At 39.8% G+C, this 12,175-nt stretch overlaps 2 protein-coding genes across 4 annotated transcripts; one reads left to right on the forward strand and one right to left on the reverse strand.

Annotated features, from left to right (window-relative positions):
- Positions 1–97: 97 nt before the first annotated feature.
- Positions 98–2,772, reverse strand: fbxl8 (F-box and leucine-rich repeat protein 8). Its single transcript, XM_072659909.1, has 2 exons — positions 2,424–2,772; positions 98–1,965 (listed from the first exon to the last, which is right to left on the reverse strand). Exons 1-2 carry the CDS (start codon positions 2,597–2,599, stop codon positions 999–1,001), a joined length of 1,143 nt encoding a protein of 380 aa, XP_072516010.1. The 5' UTR covers positions 2,600–2,772; the 3' UTR covers positions 98–998.
- tradd (tnfrsf1a-associated via death domain) lies at positions 2,648–11,924 on the forward strand. Of its 3 annotated transcripts, none has more exons than XM_072659913.1 (6): positions 2,648–2,735; positions 4,885–4,943; positions 5,040–5,193; positions 5,300–5,580; positions 7,956–8,082; positions 8,732–11,924. In XM_072659913.1, exons 2-6 carry the CDS (start codon positions 4,923–4,925, stop codon positions 9,028–9,030), a joined length of 882 nt encoding a protein of 293 aa, XP_072516014.1. In that variant the 5' UTR covers positions 2,648–2,735; positions 4,885–4,922; the 3' UTR covers positions 9,031–11,924. The 3 variants fall into 3 exon arrangements, with proteins under 3 accessions (XP_072516014.1, XP_072516011.1, XP_072516013.1); XM_072659910.1 differs by lacking the exon at positions 2,648–2,735 and adding an exon at positions 2,887–2,999; XM_072659912.1 differs by lacking the exon at positions 2,648–2,735 and adding an exon at positions 2,890–2,907.
- Positions 11,925–12,175: the final 251 nt, after the last annotated feature.

Raw genomic sequence — 12,175 nt, forward strand, 5'->3', positions numbered from 1 at the left:
CTGCCTCTGTGGTCCTCGGTTTACCTATTAGGGATCTGGATCCAGAAGCAACCGATAAATTTGAATCCAGGTCGAGGGATGTGCAAATACAAGTGAATGGAATTGATATTAGTTTTTATTTGTGTTTTGTGGCAGAGAACAAATGTGCCTTGTTACATACCATGTGAGGGTGTGAATCATGCATCACATTCATAATGCAATTCATTTAATAAATAAAATGTGGTGAATTAATTTAATATAGTGTTTTTCAGTCCTGATCCAGAGTTCCACTACCCTGCACAACTTCTGAGTTCCTGTAGTAAATAAGCAGCATGGAAGCAGGAAAACACCTCACACAGATATGCAGATGTATCAGCTGTGAACGTAATTTAAGAGCATAATCAACTGAGTATGTTTACTGAATTAGCAGCTTAATGTCCGTTCTTAGAGTAAAGCAACTTCTGGTAAAAATATGTTTTGTCAACAGAGTTTCTAAAAGAGTTTTTTTTTTGCCCTTTTGAGCAATGTAAATATAATTACAATTTTTGTAAAAGTTTGATTATTGGATGTAGGGATCATATTAAAAAGGTGTGGTGAAAGGTATTTTTTTTTGTAAGGTCAAAATTTTAAAATACGTTTTATTTTTAAAAAATTATATTTATTTTGTGCTTTCATCACATTAAATTTTAGTTTTGTAGCCACTGTATTGTTTTTAGTCTTAAACTACCAGCTTTATCTTACTAAGTGTAACAAACTGGAGCTGGGAAGTCCATTGTGTGAACTAAATCATGACTCCTGTGTACAATTACACCTATTATTTATTATAATGACTAAAAACAGTTTGCATTTTACTCCCAATGTAATCAATACGGTTTGTGCCTAAAACAGTTGTAGTCACAACCTCCCTAAAATGGTTCTAGACACGACAGTGCAGTAATGCACAGTACATGTGTAATTGATTCAGGTGCATTTTAGGGCCTCTGTGTGTGAGCGTGCATGTACACATGTGCACCTGCGTGTTATCTGAGTGTGGTGCAGGTCCACGGGTGTGGCTCTTTGCGCGTTTTAAGAGTGTACCTACGCAGATCAGGACAGTGTGTTTGGAAAGCTGCCACGACCTCCGGTGAGACCACGCAGTAGCAGTGCACCTCCCGCAGCCTCGTGCACCGCGTCGCCAATGTGATCAGTGCGTCGTTAAACTCTGGAGAGGGCGTGGTCTGCACTTCCAACATCTCCAACGTAATTGCATAACTACGCCCCACCAGGCGCACCTCGTCCAGCAGCCACGTCCAGGTAAGCAGGCGAAGCTGGCGGACGGGGATGCTTGGCTGCAACACAGCCGGGACGTGCAGCTCCGGGAGGGTGTGGTCCAGCTCGAGGTCCACCGCCAACGCCGGGTGTCTGCGTCTCACCTCGGCCCACGTGTGGTCACGGAGGGGCGTGGCGTATTTCAGCGAGCGCTCGCAGCGCAGCTCAAGGCGCTTCAGCGCCGGCCGCTGGGGCAACAGTAGGTCTTGAAGAACATCCTGCGACAGGCTGGCCTGAAAGAGCCCCATAGTGCTTAGGCCCGGACAAAGCTTCAGCACGTCCCTCACTGTCTCGGCCACGACACCGCACACCAGTGAACTGTTATTGATAAAGAGACTTCGAAGGGCGGGGCACAGCGCAGCCACGCCCCTCACAAAGGCGTCGCTCAGGGTGAAGGGCACGCCTCTCAGGTCGAGCTCGGTGAGTGACGAGCCGTCAGTCAGTGCGTCCAGCAGTCCCTGCAGCAGGTCCTGCCCCGCATAGAACAGAGGCGGGTTTCCCAAGCAGTTTACACACAAGACCTGAAGCCGTCCTTCGCCCCCATCAAAGGCCTGGCGTAGCACCCACAGTCCAGTCCTTCGGTTGGCAGGGTTGGACACACTGATGCTCAGCTTCAAGTGTCTGACCATGGGCAGAAAGTCAGAGAATCTCTGAGGGACGCCAACTTCAGAATCACACCTGAGGGTGTGGGGAGTGGGCAGTACAGAAAATACAATTAAATGTATTATAATAATAATAATAATAAGTAGGAATGGCAATCTCCAATATGTGTATGTTCATGTCTGCTGCTGACGATGCATAAACATTTATTAAATGTACAGAATCTATCTGGAGTAGCATTGTGAATAAATATAACATTTAACTGTAGAGCGTTACAAATGTATATGGAAGTGCAACATCCCAGCTTCACCTAAACATGCCGCTTTTCTGGAGTGCAATTAATACATCATCAAATATGGTTTAAAATATCGGTCAAATCTTTGTTTTAAGCAAGTATCATTCGATTCCGATATGTTTAATCGTGCATCTTTGTACAGCACAAATAATGAAACTCACACAGCTCTTATAGGCCTTGATCTATTAGAGGGCTTCGAGAGTAGTCTACCAGTTCTCCTCTGGGGTATCCTTTTACTCACCTGACCTCAGTGTGCTTCCATGCACTGGGATAAGTCATGGTGTTGTGCCACCGCCTGCACACTGTGAAGGCATTGCATTTATCCAACAGCGGCAAGAAAGAAAAAATATGGGCAAGGACCTCCTCTGGCAGCTCCATACCATGACAGACTTTGCAATCACTGACACATGATACCATTCACACAAAGGCCTCTTCAGAAATCCGCGACAAAACCGTAAGCAACTCGGACACTACATAGACTACCGTACACTGCTTATCTCAATACCGGAAGACCCTGCAGCCAGGTGTGATTAAACTTCTCTACTGCTTTAAAGTAAGTAAATGTTTTTCTCCACTTCCTCTTGCACCACGAGTTCCGCTGTTAAACAGCCAAAAGAGTGCAGGAGTACAACCTTCCACCAATCAGTGCGCGAAGCCCGCTCGTTTCCGCCAATCAGAATTCACCGAGTGTTGACGTGGGTGTGTTCCAATATCAACCAACTTAGGTACTTTTCTTGCCGACTTTTTAATTCGAAAAGATTTCACTACGCGATTTAACAAGGCGCTCGTATCGCTCGGACAAGGGTCTTTTACATTGGTACGTGAGTAGTTTAAATCAAGTCGGTCTAAATAGTCGTTCTGCCCGCGATGTGGTTTGACTAGGTCCTTCGAAGTGGAACTTTTATGCTAGCTTGCTAGCTGAAACTGCGAGGCTGTCCTAGCCAGCAGCTAGCATACTCACTAGCAGTACACGGTAGCAGAGCAGGTGTTAATGATTAATTCATAAATCGTTATTGTATTTGCATTGTACTTGTTCGAATACACCGCTGTCCTCAAAGGTTGAGGTTTTATTGTCAAGTGACGTAGCTATCTAAGTTTTTCTAATGGGTCGCTTTTCCATTAGCTAGCTAGCTAGCTACCTGTCAGCCCAACTCGCGTGACGCGTGCACCTTTTCAGACACTGCCCCACTTAGTCATAACTTTTACATATTCTGAAGGGAAGTGGTTTAGATGTTGCTGATGCAAAACAATTTGTACATTTGTCGAGTGCATCTATTTAAAAAGACGTGGTTTAATATGTCTGGAATCTTTCTACAGTGACAGCTTTATGGAGATTTTGTAGGTCATCGCATACGAACTGTTAACACCCAGCCATATTTTCCTCTTATGTCTCCCAGAATGTGCCTATTCGGTATCTTGACCTGGGTTGAGGCCTACCACTCTAGGCATGATGGAAATTGTTACTTTGCAGTCTTTTGAAACACTTCCTGGTGTTGGGTCTGCAGGGCAGCCAAAGTGGTGCAGTGTGTAAAAAGAACATTTTTATATAGTTAAAACATGCTTTTAGTTTTATTAAGATGTTCTCATGCCACACCATACCATGTTGTGTGTCAGACATATTGCTTTAGCTCACAAGACACACACACTTAAACTTCGTTTTCCAACATGTTATGTTTATTACAGAATCCATACACATACAGTGCCTGTATGATCATAATTATGAATCACATAAATAACCTACAGGGTACAAACTCCCTTTATATTTATATTTAGTTCAGGCTGTTGCAACTAGCCTCTCTGTTACAGTTAACCCTGACCTAATGGGGTAAGTTGTGCTATTTGCACTCACTTTTTTCAGTATATTTCATAAACGGTAGGTTAATGTTTTTATTTGTAGCATATGTGTAGGTTGCTTGTGTGAATGATCTTAATTGTTGAAATACTAAATAACACAAAATGTGTTTATGGGCCACTCTAACCTGCATCACGACTGAAGGCCTTACACTTCACACACTACTAGGAATTTTGAGGTTTCTTAGGTAAATTCTGAAATCTTTCTCTTTAATGGTCATCCCTCCACAGAAATCAAATCCTAAGGTCTAGTACTTGCAGACACATTCCACTTAGTAAAGGTGTCCTAGTTCCTGTGTACAAAGCTTATATTTCTGGGCAGCATCTCTGGTCTTCTACTTTAGCCCCTTTCGTTAGATGCTTGTTTTGGCCTCTAACCAAAACCTCTTTCACAAGAACTATGCATTGGAGTTTCATCACATTTGTTTGTCTCTTATGTAACTGATGCTTTTATTTAATATTAGAAATGTTATGAAAATAAGCTATAGCTATGTGTAGCTGGTCTGGTCTCTTTTTTTCCTCATTATTTTTTTCATTATTAAAAATGTTTTACAAGTTAGATTTTTGAACAACAGTAGTGAAAAGTAAAATCACCTGAAAATGTTCTTTTTATTTGATTTGTCCCCATGTTAATGACATTCTGTTCATTAATATTTGTGCTTCATTTTACTTGTAAGAATATTTTTGTTTTTGTTTTTCAAAAGTCAAAAACATTCTGTGATTAACAATGTGGTCTAGAACTTTTCCACTTTACAAAGTATTCCCATAAATGTGGAATACTGAATTATGTTGCACTGTGTATATGGTAATTTAAGTCATTGCACAACTCACTAATAATGTAATCTCTGCAGGCACTGAGAGAAGTAGATGTATTTGGGATGCTCAGGAAATGGACAGTAGAGAAAAAATGGTATGTATTTTCTTTTGTGTGGTTTTGTTCACTGTGTGCACTGGTGTAAGTGCATGTTTTAAAAACATTTGTTGTGGTTGTCTGTCTGGGTTGTAGAAGATGGCTGTGAACAGCACAGATGACCGTGCGTGGTCAGGGTGTGTTGTGCTCTTCCTTCGGTGTTGCAGTCCTGGATCTGATCTGCTCAACTTCTACAAAGACAAGCATGGGAAGTTTAGCGTGTTCAAGGTTATCAAACTGACTCTTACAGGTGAGTGTCACATAGGGAAGGGGTGGTTTTATTTCTGCATTATATACTTGAAATATTTAAAGTGTAAACATTTCATTAATACATTGACTGTTGAATTGTGGGCTAGATGTTGCAGGTGGCCTCGATGGGTATGAAATCCTGAAGCTGCATGATGCTGATCCCTTCCTGGGGGTGGAACTGAAGTTCATGGACACCCTTCCTTGTAAGCGGTTCCTGGATAGTTACGCTTGTGGCTCGCTTCTTCAGTTTGTGTCTCAACATGCGTCACGCCTACTCACTCTCCCTGATGGGGTTGCTATGGAAGCCATGCTCAAGGCAGGAACACACACCTTGGACCATAACCTTGAAAACCCAGAACTCTGCCTGCAACATATATACCAATCTCAGGTAGACACTTGTTTATACTCTCTTTTAGGTTGATCATAGTCCGAAAAAATATGATACATTTATCTAAGTAAAACTAAAGTTTTTATTCACATAGTCACAACTCTGGTCCTACCCTTAATTGAGTTTCCAGTCAGAAGGACCGTTAAGTACAAATGTTGAATTTTCCCGCAAGAATAAAAGCACAAAAACGTATATAGTAACAACTTGGTCACTCTTTGTTAAAGCAAGTAAAAACAACCTCTGTGGAAACATTTTTTAAACTAATGTTTTCTACTGAAAATGTTTATATTATATATATATAAACTTATATTTGAATAGCTAAGGAAATTATGAATTACAGATTGTGGCATGTGCAAATGTTTGGACAGCCTACTAAAGCAGTACTGCTCCTTTTAGCATACATAATTTGCATTTGCAAAACATTTTTTTGAAGTTAGGAATCTTTCTTTTCCTGCTCTTCCTTGCAGGACACTTTTACTTCTGTGACATTATGGGGCCAACTTGTATCTACAGCACATTTTAAATGCTGTTTGAACCAGGACACTGTGAGGGACATCTTAAAAATTACAATTAAAAAAAAAAAGTACATTTTCAGCTTCACTTTCTTGACTGACTGTGTCACAAGACCCTTCATGTCTTTGCATTTCCCCGAACATGCATCCTGCAAATTAGAATGATGCACCTCCACTGCAATATAAGATATAAACTTTCCTGCTTTTCCTTTGTGGTCATGTTGAGGCCAGCATATGTTCTGTCTAAGAGTTTTCTTGGTTTTTCAGATATTGTTCACAGTATATCTTAACTGCAATTTCTCACTGACAATTTAAGCTTTCTGTGGCTTGGTGAACATTTGCAGATCTTTAAAATACTTTAATGTGGGAATTCCGATAACTTTGTTTCACTTTTTTTTTAAAAAATGTAAATGTAAAAATGTCAATTTGATCTCCTGTAAGTAGGACAATAGAAGTTATTTGCTTCTCACAGTCCACCTAATCCCAAACACATTCAGTCATGTTGGTCAGTCCATACTTCCAGTAGCTTCTTTATTTAATCTTCTTTATTGTTTCTTAATTTTTTTCAGTAAGAGTATAAAGTAAGAGATGAGAGTAATTTTCTCAAAGATGAAAGCATTGGGTACAGTTTATTTGGTGGGGGCATTGTTGTCGGTCATTGGTCACATTGTTTTACATTGGTTAGGAGTCTCATACTGTCTACTCCAATCAGCCACAACAGTACTGAATAACATTGATTATCTTGTTACAATTGCACCCATCAAGGGTATATATATTTATATTTATTTATTATTATTGTATTAGGTAGCAAGTAAACAAAAAATGTGAAAGTGATGTGTTTGAAGCAAAAACAAAAAAAAAAAAAGGATGCTTTTAAGGGCCAAATTGTGATATCTAGATAATTGGGTAAGAGCCATCCAAAACAGCTGGTCTTGTGAAGCTTTTCCAGAGTGCAATATATAAGTTCCTTGCAAAAATATTCCAAGACAAGACAACTGGTATACTGGCTCATTGAGGCGCATTTAGGAATGGTTTCACAAACATGACAAAAGTATTTACTTGATCTCCAAATTCACTAGATCTCAGTCCACATCTGTGGGATGTGCTGGAAAAACAAAATTGAATCCATCGAAGCCCCTCCTTGCAACATACAGACCTTAAAGAACCTGCTGCTATTTGGTCCAAGAACACCTTCAGAGGTCTTGTGCAGTCCATGAGTTGAGTGGTCAGAGCTCTTTTCAGTTATTCAATTTACTATTTGTGTTTGCTTACATGAACTTCAGAAAATCCAGTTTGGAGAAACAGGTGCTGCTTCAGGTCTATGTACAGAAATACACAGAATATTAAGATCACTGTTGCACGTATAAATAAGTGTGCACACCAAGCAGTTTTAGTGCAAATAAAGTTGTCAGAGTCAAAATGGGAGGCTTTGACTGATGTCCAAAAAAGCATGATAATAGGGTATTGTGGGATGCTCTACAGCCACTCTAGTGAAGGTATACCAAGAATGGACTCTGAGCGTCTCCTGCCAGCATGACAGTGGTGCCCCAATGGCTATTAATGCCAGAGGGTAACGGTAACTCGGAGTGGTACAGAGCAATCAATGCGCCACAGTGAACCAGTTTAGCTTTATAATGAACACCTTCTATCGCCTAATACAGTCCATGCTACGACATCTTGCAGTAGTCATCCAAGCCAAGGGTGGTTATTCCCACTGTTGGGTAGGTGGTCATAATATTCTGATATGACCGTGTATATCTTACTATATGCTTTACCCGTGGATGGGAATGCTAAGGCCGTGTATCACTATCTTTCCGAGAATGTGTCTAAGAAACAAAAATGTGTCTCTCTGGGTTTTTATAGCCTGTGCGTTTGCGAGATGACGAGGTCGCACAGCTTGAGCAGCAGCTACAAAATAGCTATGCTTCACCCATTACGAAACCACAGGAAGTACCCAAAAACTGCTTCTTGTTCCAGAAACGGGTGTTTGGTGAGTATTATTAGCAGTTTTTTTTTACTGTCTGTCTGTTTACAGGGAATACTACAAAAAAAAATCTTCCCAATCACCAGCCAGTGTTGGCGTCTGGTAGCTAATGTTATGAAATTGGCAGTTGGCATGCTCCTCCAAATGTATTAATCTTTCTACTGATGTTCAGGAAGTTGCAGTAGCTCTTCACATGACTTGGAGCAAGCACATGCTAGCCTTTACCCTTCCAGCTTGGTAGCATTGTGTTATAGGGAGGTCTAGCCAGATGGTGGTAATTATTGGTGACTGAATTGTGGAGAACGCTGTGCAAAGGGACTAATTCTGTCTTCTGACTTTACCCTTCATGTTTGACACTGAAGTAAGCATAAGAAATTGAGCCTTGTTCACAGCGTTTTATTATGGCTGTCTAGCCAAAATGTCTTGACCATTTGATTTAGTCATTCAGTGGAGCTACTGTTTGCATCCTTGCACAGAGTTATGCAGAGCTATGCAGCCACAACTTACCTTTAAACATGCTCCAAATGACAGTAGGCTTATTTTTGCCACCCTGTCACTGTAGAATAGATGTGAAGTCTGTATTTTAGATTTTCTTGAATTATAAAATGATTATGATTTAAAGAATATATTGTCACCTTCTTTTATTTTCTTAAAGATGATAGACCACTGACGTCTGCAGACCAACAACGTTTTGCTGCTCATGTGGGGCGGGATTGGAAGCGAGTGGGTAGAGCTTTACAGAAAAACTGCAGGGCTCTGAAGGGGACCGCTATCGACAATCTTGCATATGAGTATGAGCGGGAAGGGCTTTACGAACAGGCCTATCAGCTACTGGGACGCTTCATCCAATCAGAAGGACGGAGTGCCAGGCTGGGACGTCTGATCAGTGCACTGGAGGAAAGCAAGCTTACCAGCATGGCCGAGATCATGTTGGATATCCAGCCACGAGAATGAAAGACTGAAATTCTGTCTTGTCTGTCTGGTATTACAGGGGTGTGGTTTTCTAGTTTTATAGAACTTCTTTGAAAGTGCAGTTTTGTTTTGAGAGTTGATAAAAAGCCTGTTGTCCTCATGACTTTGTCAATGGGAAGGTATTTTTTACAAGAGTGGTTGGTGTCCATTTTATACTTCCTTAGTTAAGTAGTGGAGCTAAACGGCTAACACTGCTAACAAACACTAGAAGTCAATGGGTACATACCCACCCACCTCTCTCAGCCCATTCCAAACACATTCAGGGGCCACCTACACCTACAAGAGCTCTTGAGATAAATACTAAGATGTTCCTAAATTTCTAACAGTACTCCAAGAACAGGCTTCAGTTTTAATCTTTTTGAATCAGAAATGAATGTAAGTAATCAAAGTGTTTAAAGTTGTAATTTTAGAGACTTAGGACTTAGGAAAATTCTCTCCATCCAACTTTTGCACTTCTTTCTGGTCAGGGTTGCAGTAGGGCTTGAAATCATTGAGATCATGGCAAGAATACCCCCTGAACAGGGACAGACCATTGCAGGGTACCACAAACCAGCATTTGCTCACACACTTACACTTAGGGACAATTTAGAATAGCCAATTCACCTACTGCTTTAATTTTGGGGGGTGAGAAGAAACTAGAGTACCCAAAGGAAACCCATCATGTACAACCACATCATGTGGCACCTTGATGAGGAGTTTGAGATGTGTGTGAGCATATGTTTTCAGAAAGGATTTGGGTTAATATTGTCTTCTAGTGTTTATTAGCAACAGTTGCTGTAAAGCCCCAGTGCTCAATAAGGAAGCAAAACAAAAGCCATGTAGTGTTTAATAATACTTAAGAAATTTATTGCAGTCTGCATTCTCACTTTAACAGACTGTCCTTTTCATGCTATGCAACTGGATTGATGTGATAAGTGAAGAAGTGTGATCATGACTAGTTCGTGTTCCCTAATCCCTAAGTGTACCTATAGTGTACATATACTCCATATTTTGCGTTTGCCAAATCTGCCACACTTTCATTCAGTTTATCAGGTAATTACCAAGGGCTGCATGGGCAGAGTCATGTGTATTTAATGAAAAACTCAAAACATGTCAGGATCATTTTAGTAAGGAGAATTAAGGAGAATTCTTTAAAGGATGCCACATGCTTGGTCTCCTGTTTTCTTACTTTTCTTACAGATAATTGTTTTGTTTTGGGTTTTTTATATCAGATCAGGAGTATTTTAATAAGAATTAAGGAGATGGTTGAGAAATAAGTTCACACATGAATAATGTAAGAAAATTGAACAAAATTGTCCAGTTGGAATATTAGATTTTCCACCAATGCCATTTAAGGGAGGGTACAAATATATTTGTAACCCCCTCCTCCTTCGTAAATAGGTATATTTGGATTATAATGTTCTGCTTGTAATAGTTTTAGTTAAACTGTGCTTTACTAGCTAATATTTCTTCTCCGTTCTGTAGATCTTATTTTTCTATTGTTTTTCTCCTTATGTTTTAGTCTTATAAGTTAGTTTTGGATACATGTTTTTATGTGTCTTTTGGAATACTTAGCATTATGTTGGTGTATGTTTAAATCCTGATGATGCTGTGGCCAAGAGAACTTGCTAATTATCAGTAATGTTTCTGCAAACTATAGATCTGCAATATTGACCAATGGCATCAGTCTGTTGGGCTGTAATAGAGAGGTGTAGCCCACGTTATCTGTCTAAACAGAGAAATCCTGCTTTATGAAATACCTTCCCCCAGCATGGATTCCACATGATTAGATGTACTTTTGCCAGAAAGCATTACCAGTGAACATACCAACATCAGCATCAGACACATAATGGGTGCTTGTCCTCCCATGACAATCTGTGTCTTAAGCTTAGGCAACATAACTGTTCAAATACCCCTACTGCCCATATGTTAACATTCCATTTTAGGTCTGATTTTTTTTGTTTATGCGCAAATGAAATATTGTAATATACTGGAGTACTGAGCCAAACCAACCAGTGTTATTGTCTCAAGGGTCAGCAGTCAGCTGTTTGTGTGCTATCTTGTGTGCTAATCAGAATGGCATACACATTTCTTGTTTTCCATCTTCCTGAGGAAACTACCCAGCTTGAGGAATAGGTAGAGATGTTATGGTATAATAGGAGGTATGTATTTAACATGGCTGTACTGGTCAGAAAAGGGAAGATATATACCACTGCCCCAAATGTTCTCTTAACCACCACCTGCAGTTGAAATATTGCACTTTGTAAGTTGAAACTGTAACTACTCCCCCTGTAGTACCTGTAACTGTGTGTGTTTGTTTAATCTAAATTGCACCAATGAAGTTTTTCCTTCTAGTTTATTCTTTACAACTTTTATGCATCTGAAAATTCTGTTATCAGATGCACTCAGCTTGGAGGCCTTCAATAAAGTTACTTTTAGAAAATTTTAAAGGATTCCACATTGCTGATGTCCTGTTTTCTTATCTACAATCTCTCTTTTTTTCAAAGTGAATGCAGAGCACAGGAATTTGAAATGTAATATTTTTTCAAGAAATTCTGTGATGTGATATTGAATATTTTATATTTGTATTATTTTTATGTTTTAGTGTACTACTTGTAATAGTTTTAGTTAGACTGCTTTACTAGCTCAAGATCATGGTCTGTAAATTTGGGGACCGAACTGTGTCTGGATTCTGTATATTACTTTTTTATGTATATTATTTTTAGAATTATAACATGCTTGTCTCAAGTTGTTTTATGTGTGTTTTTAATACATATCATGGTGGTTTTGTTTGTTGGAATACCGACGATGTCGCGACCAAGATAACTTACTAACAATAGATCCTTCCAGCAACCACAGAGGCCTTCAATAAAGTTCTGTATATACATTTTAAGAGACACCACAGGGCAGATGTCCTGTTTTCTTACTGACTTGCTCTCTTTCTATCTTTGTTTAAAAGGGAATGGGGGCCACAGGAATCTGAAACATTTTCACAGATAATGTTATATTTTTTAACTCTCAGATCTGACAAACAGAAACATGGTATGATAGACAGAATGAGAACGAGATGCCACTCTGAAGATTAAAAACGAAAAAAGTCTCCTGATTTTCTGACCTCGCCGAAAGTCAATCATGATATCAGGTGTAG

The sequence above is a fragment of the Salminus brasiliensis genome, chromosome 17 (assembly GCF_030463535.1).
Source record: "Salminus brasiliensis chromosome 17, fSalBra1.hap2, whole genome shotgun sequence".
NCBI lineage: Eukaryota > Metazoa > Chordata > Actinopteri > Characiformes > Bryconidae > Salminus > Salminus brasiliensis.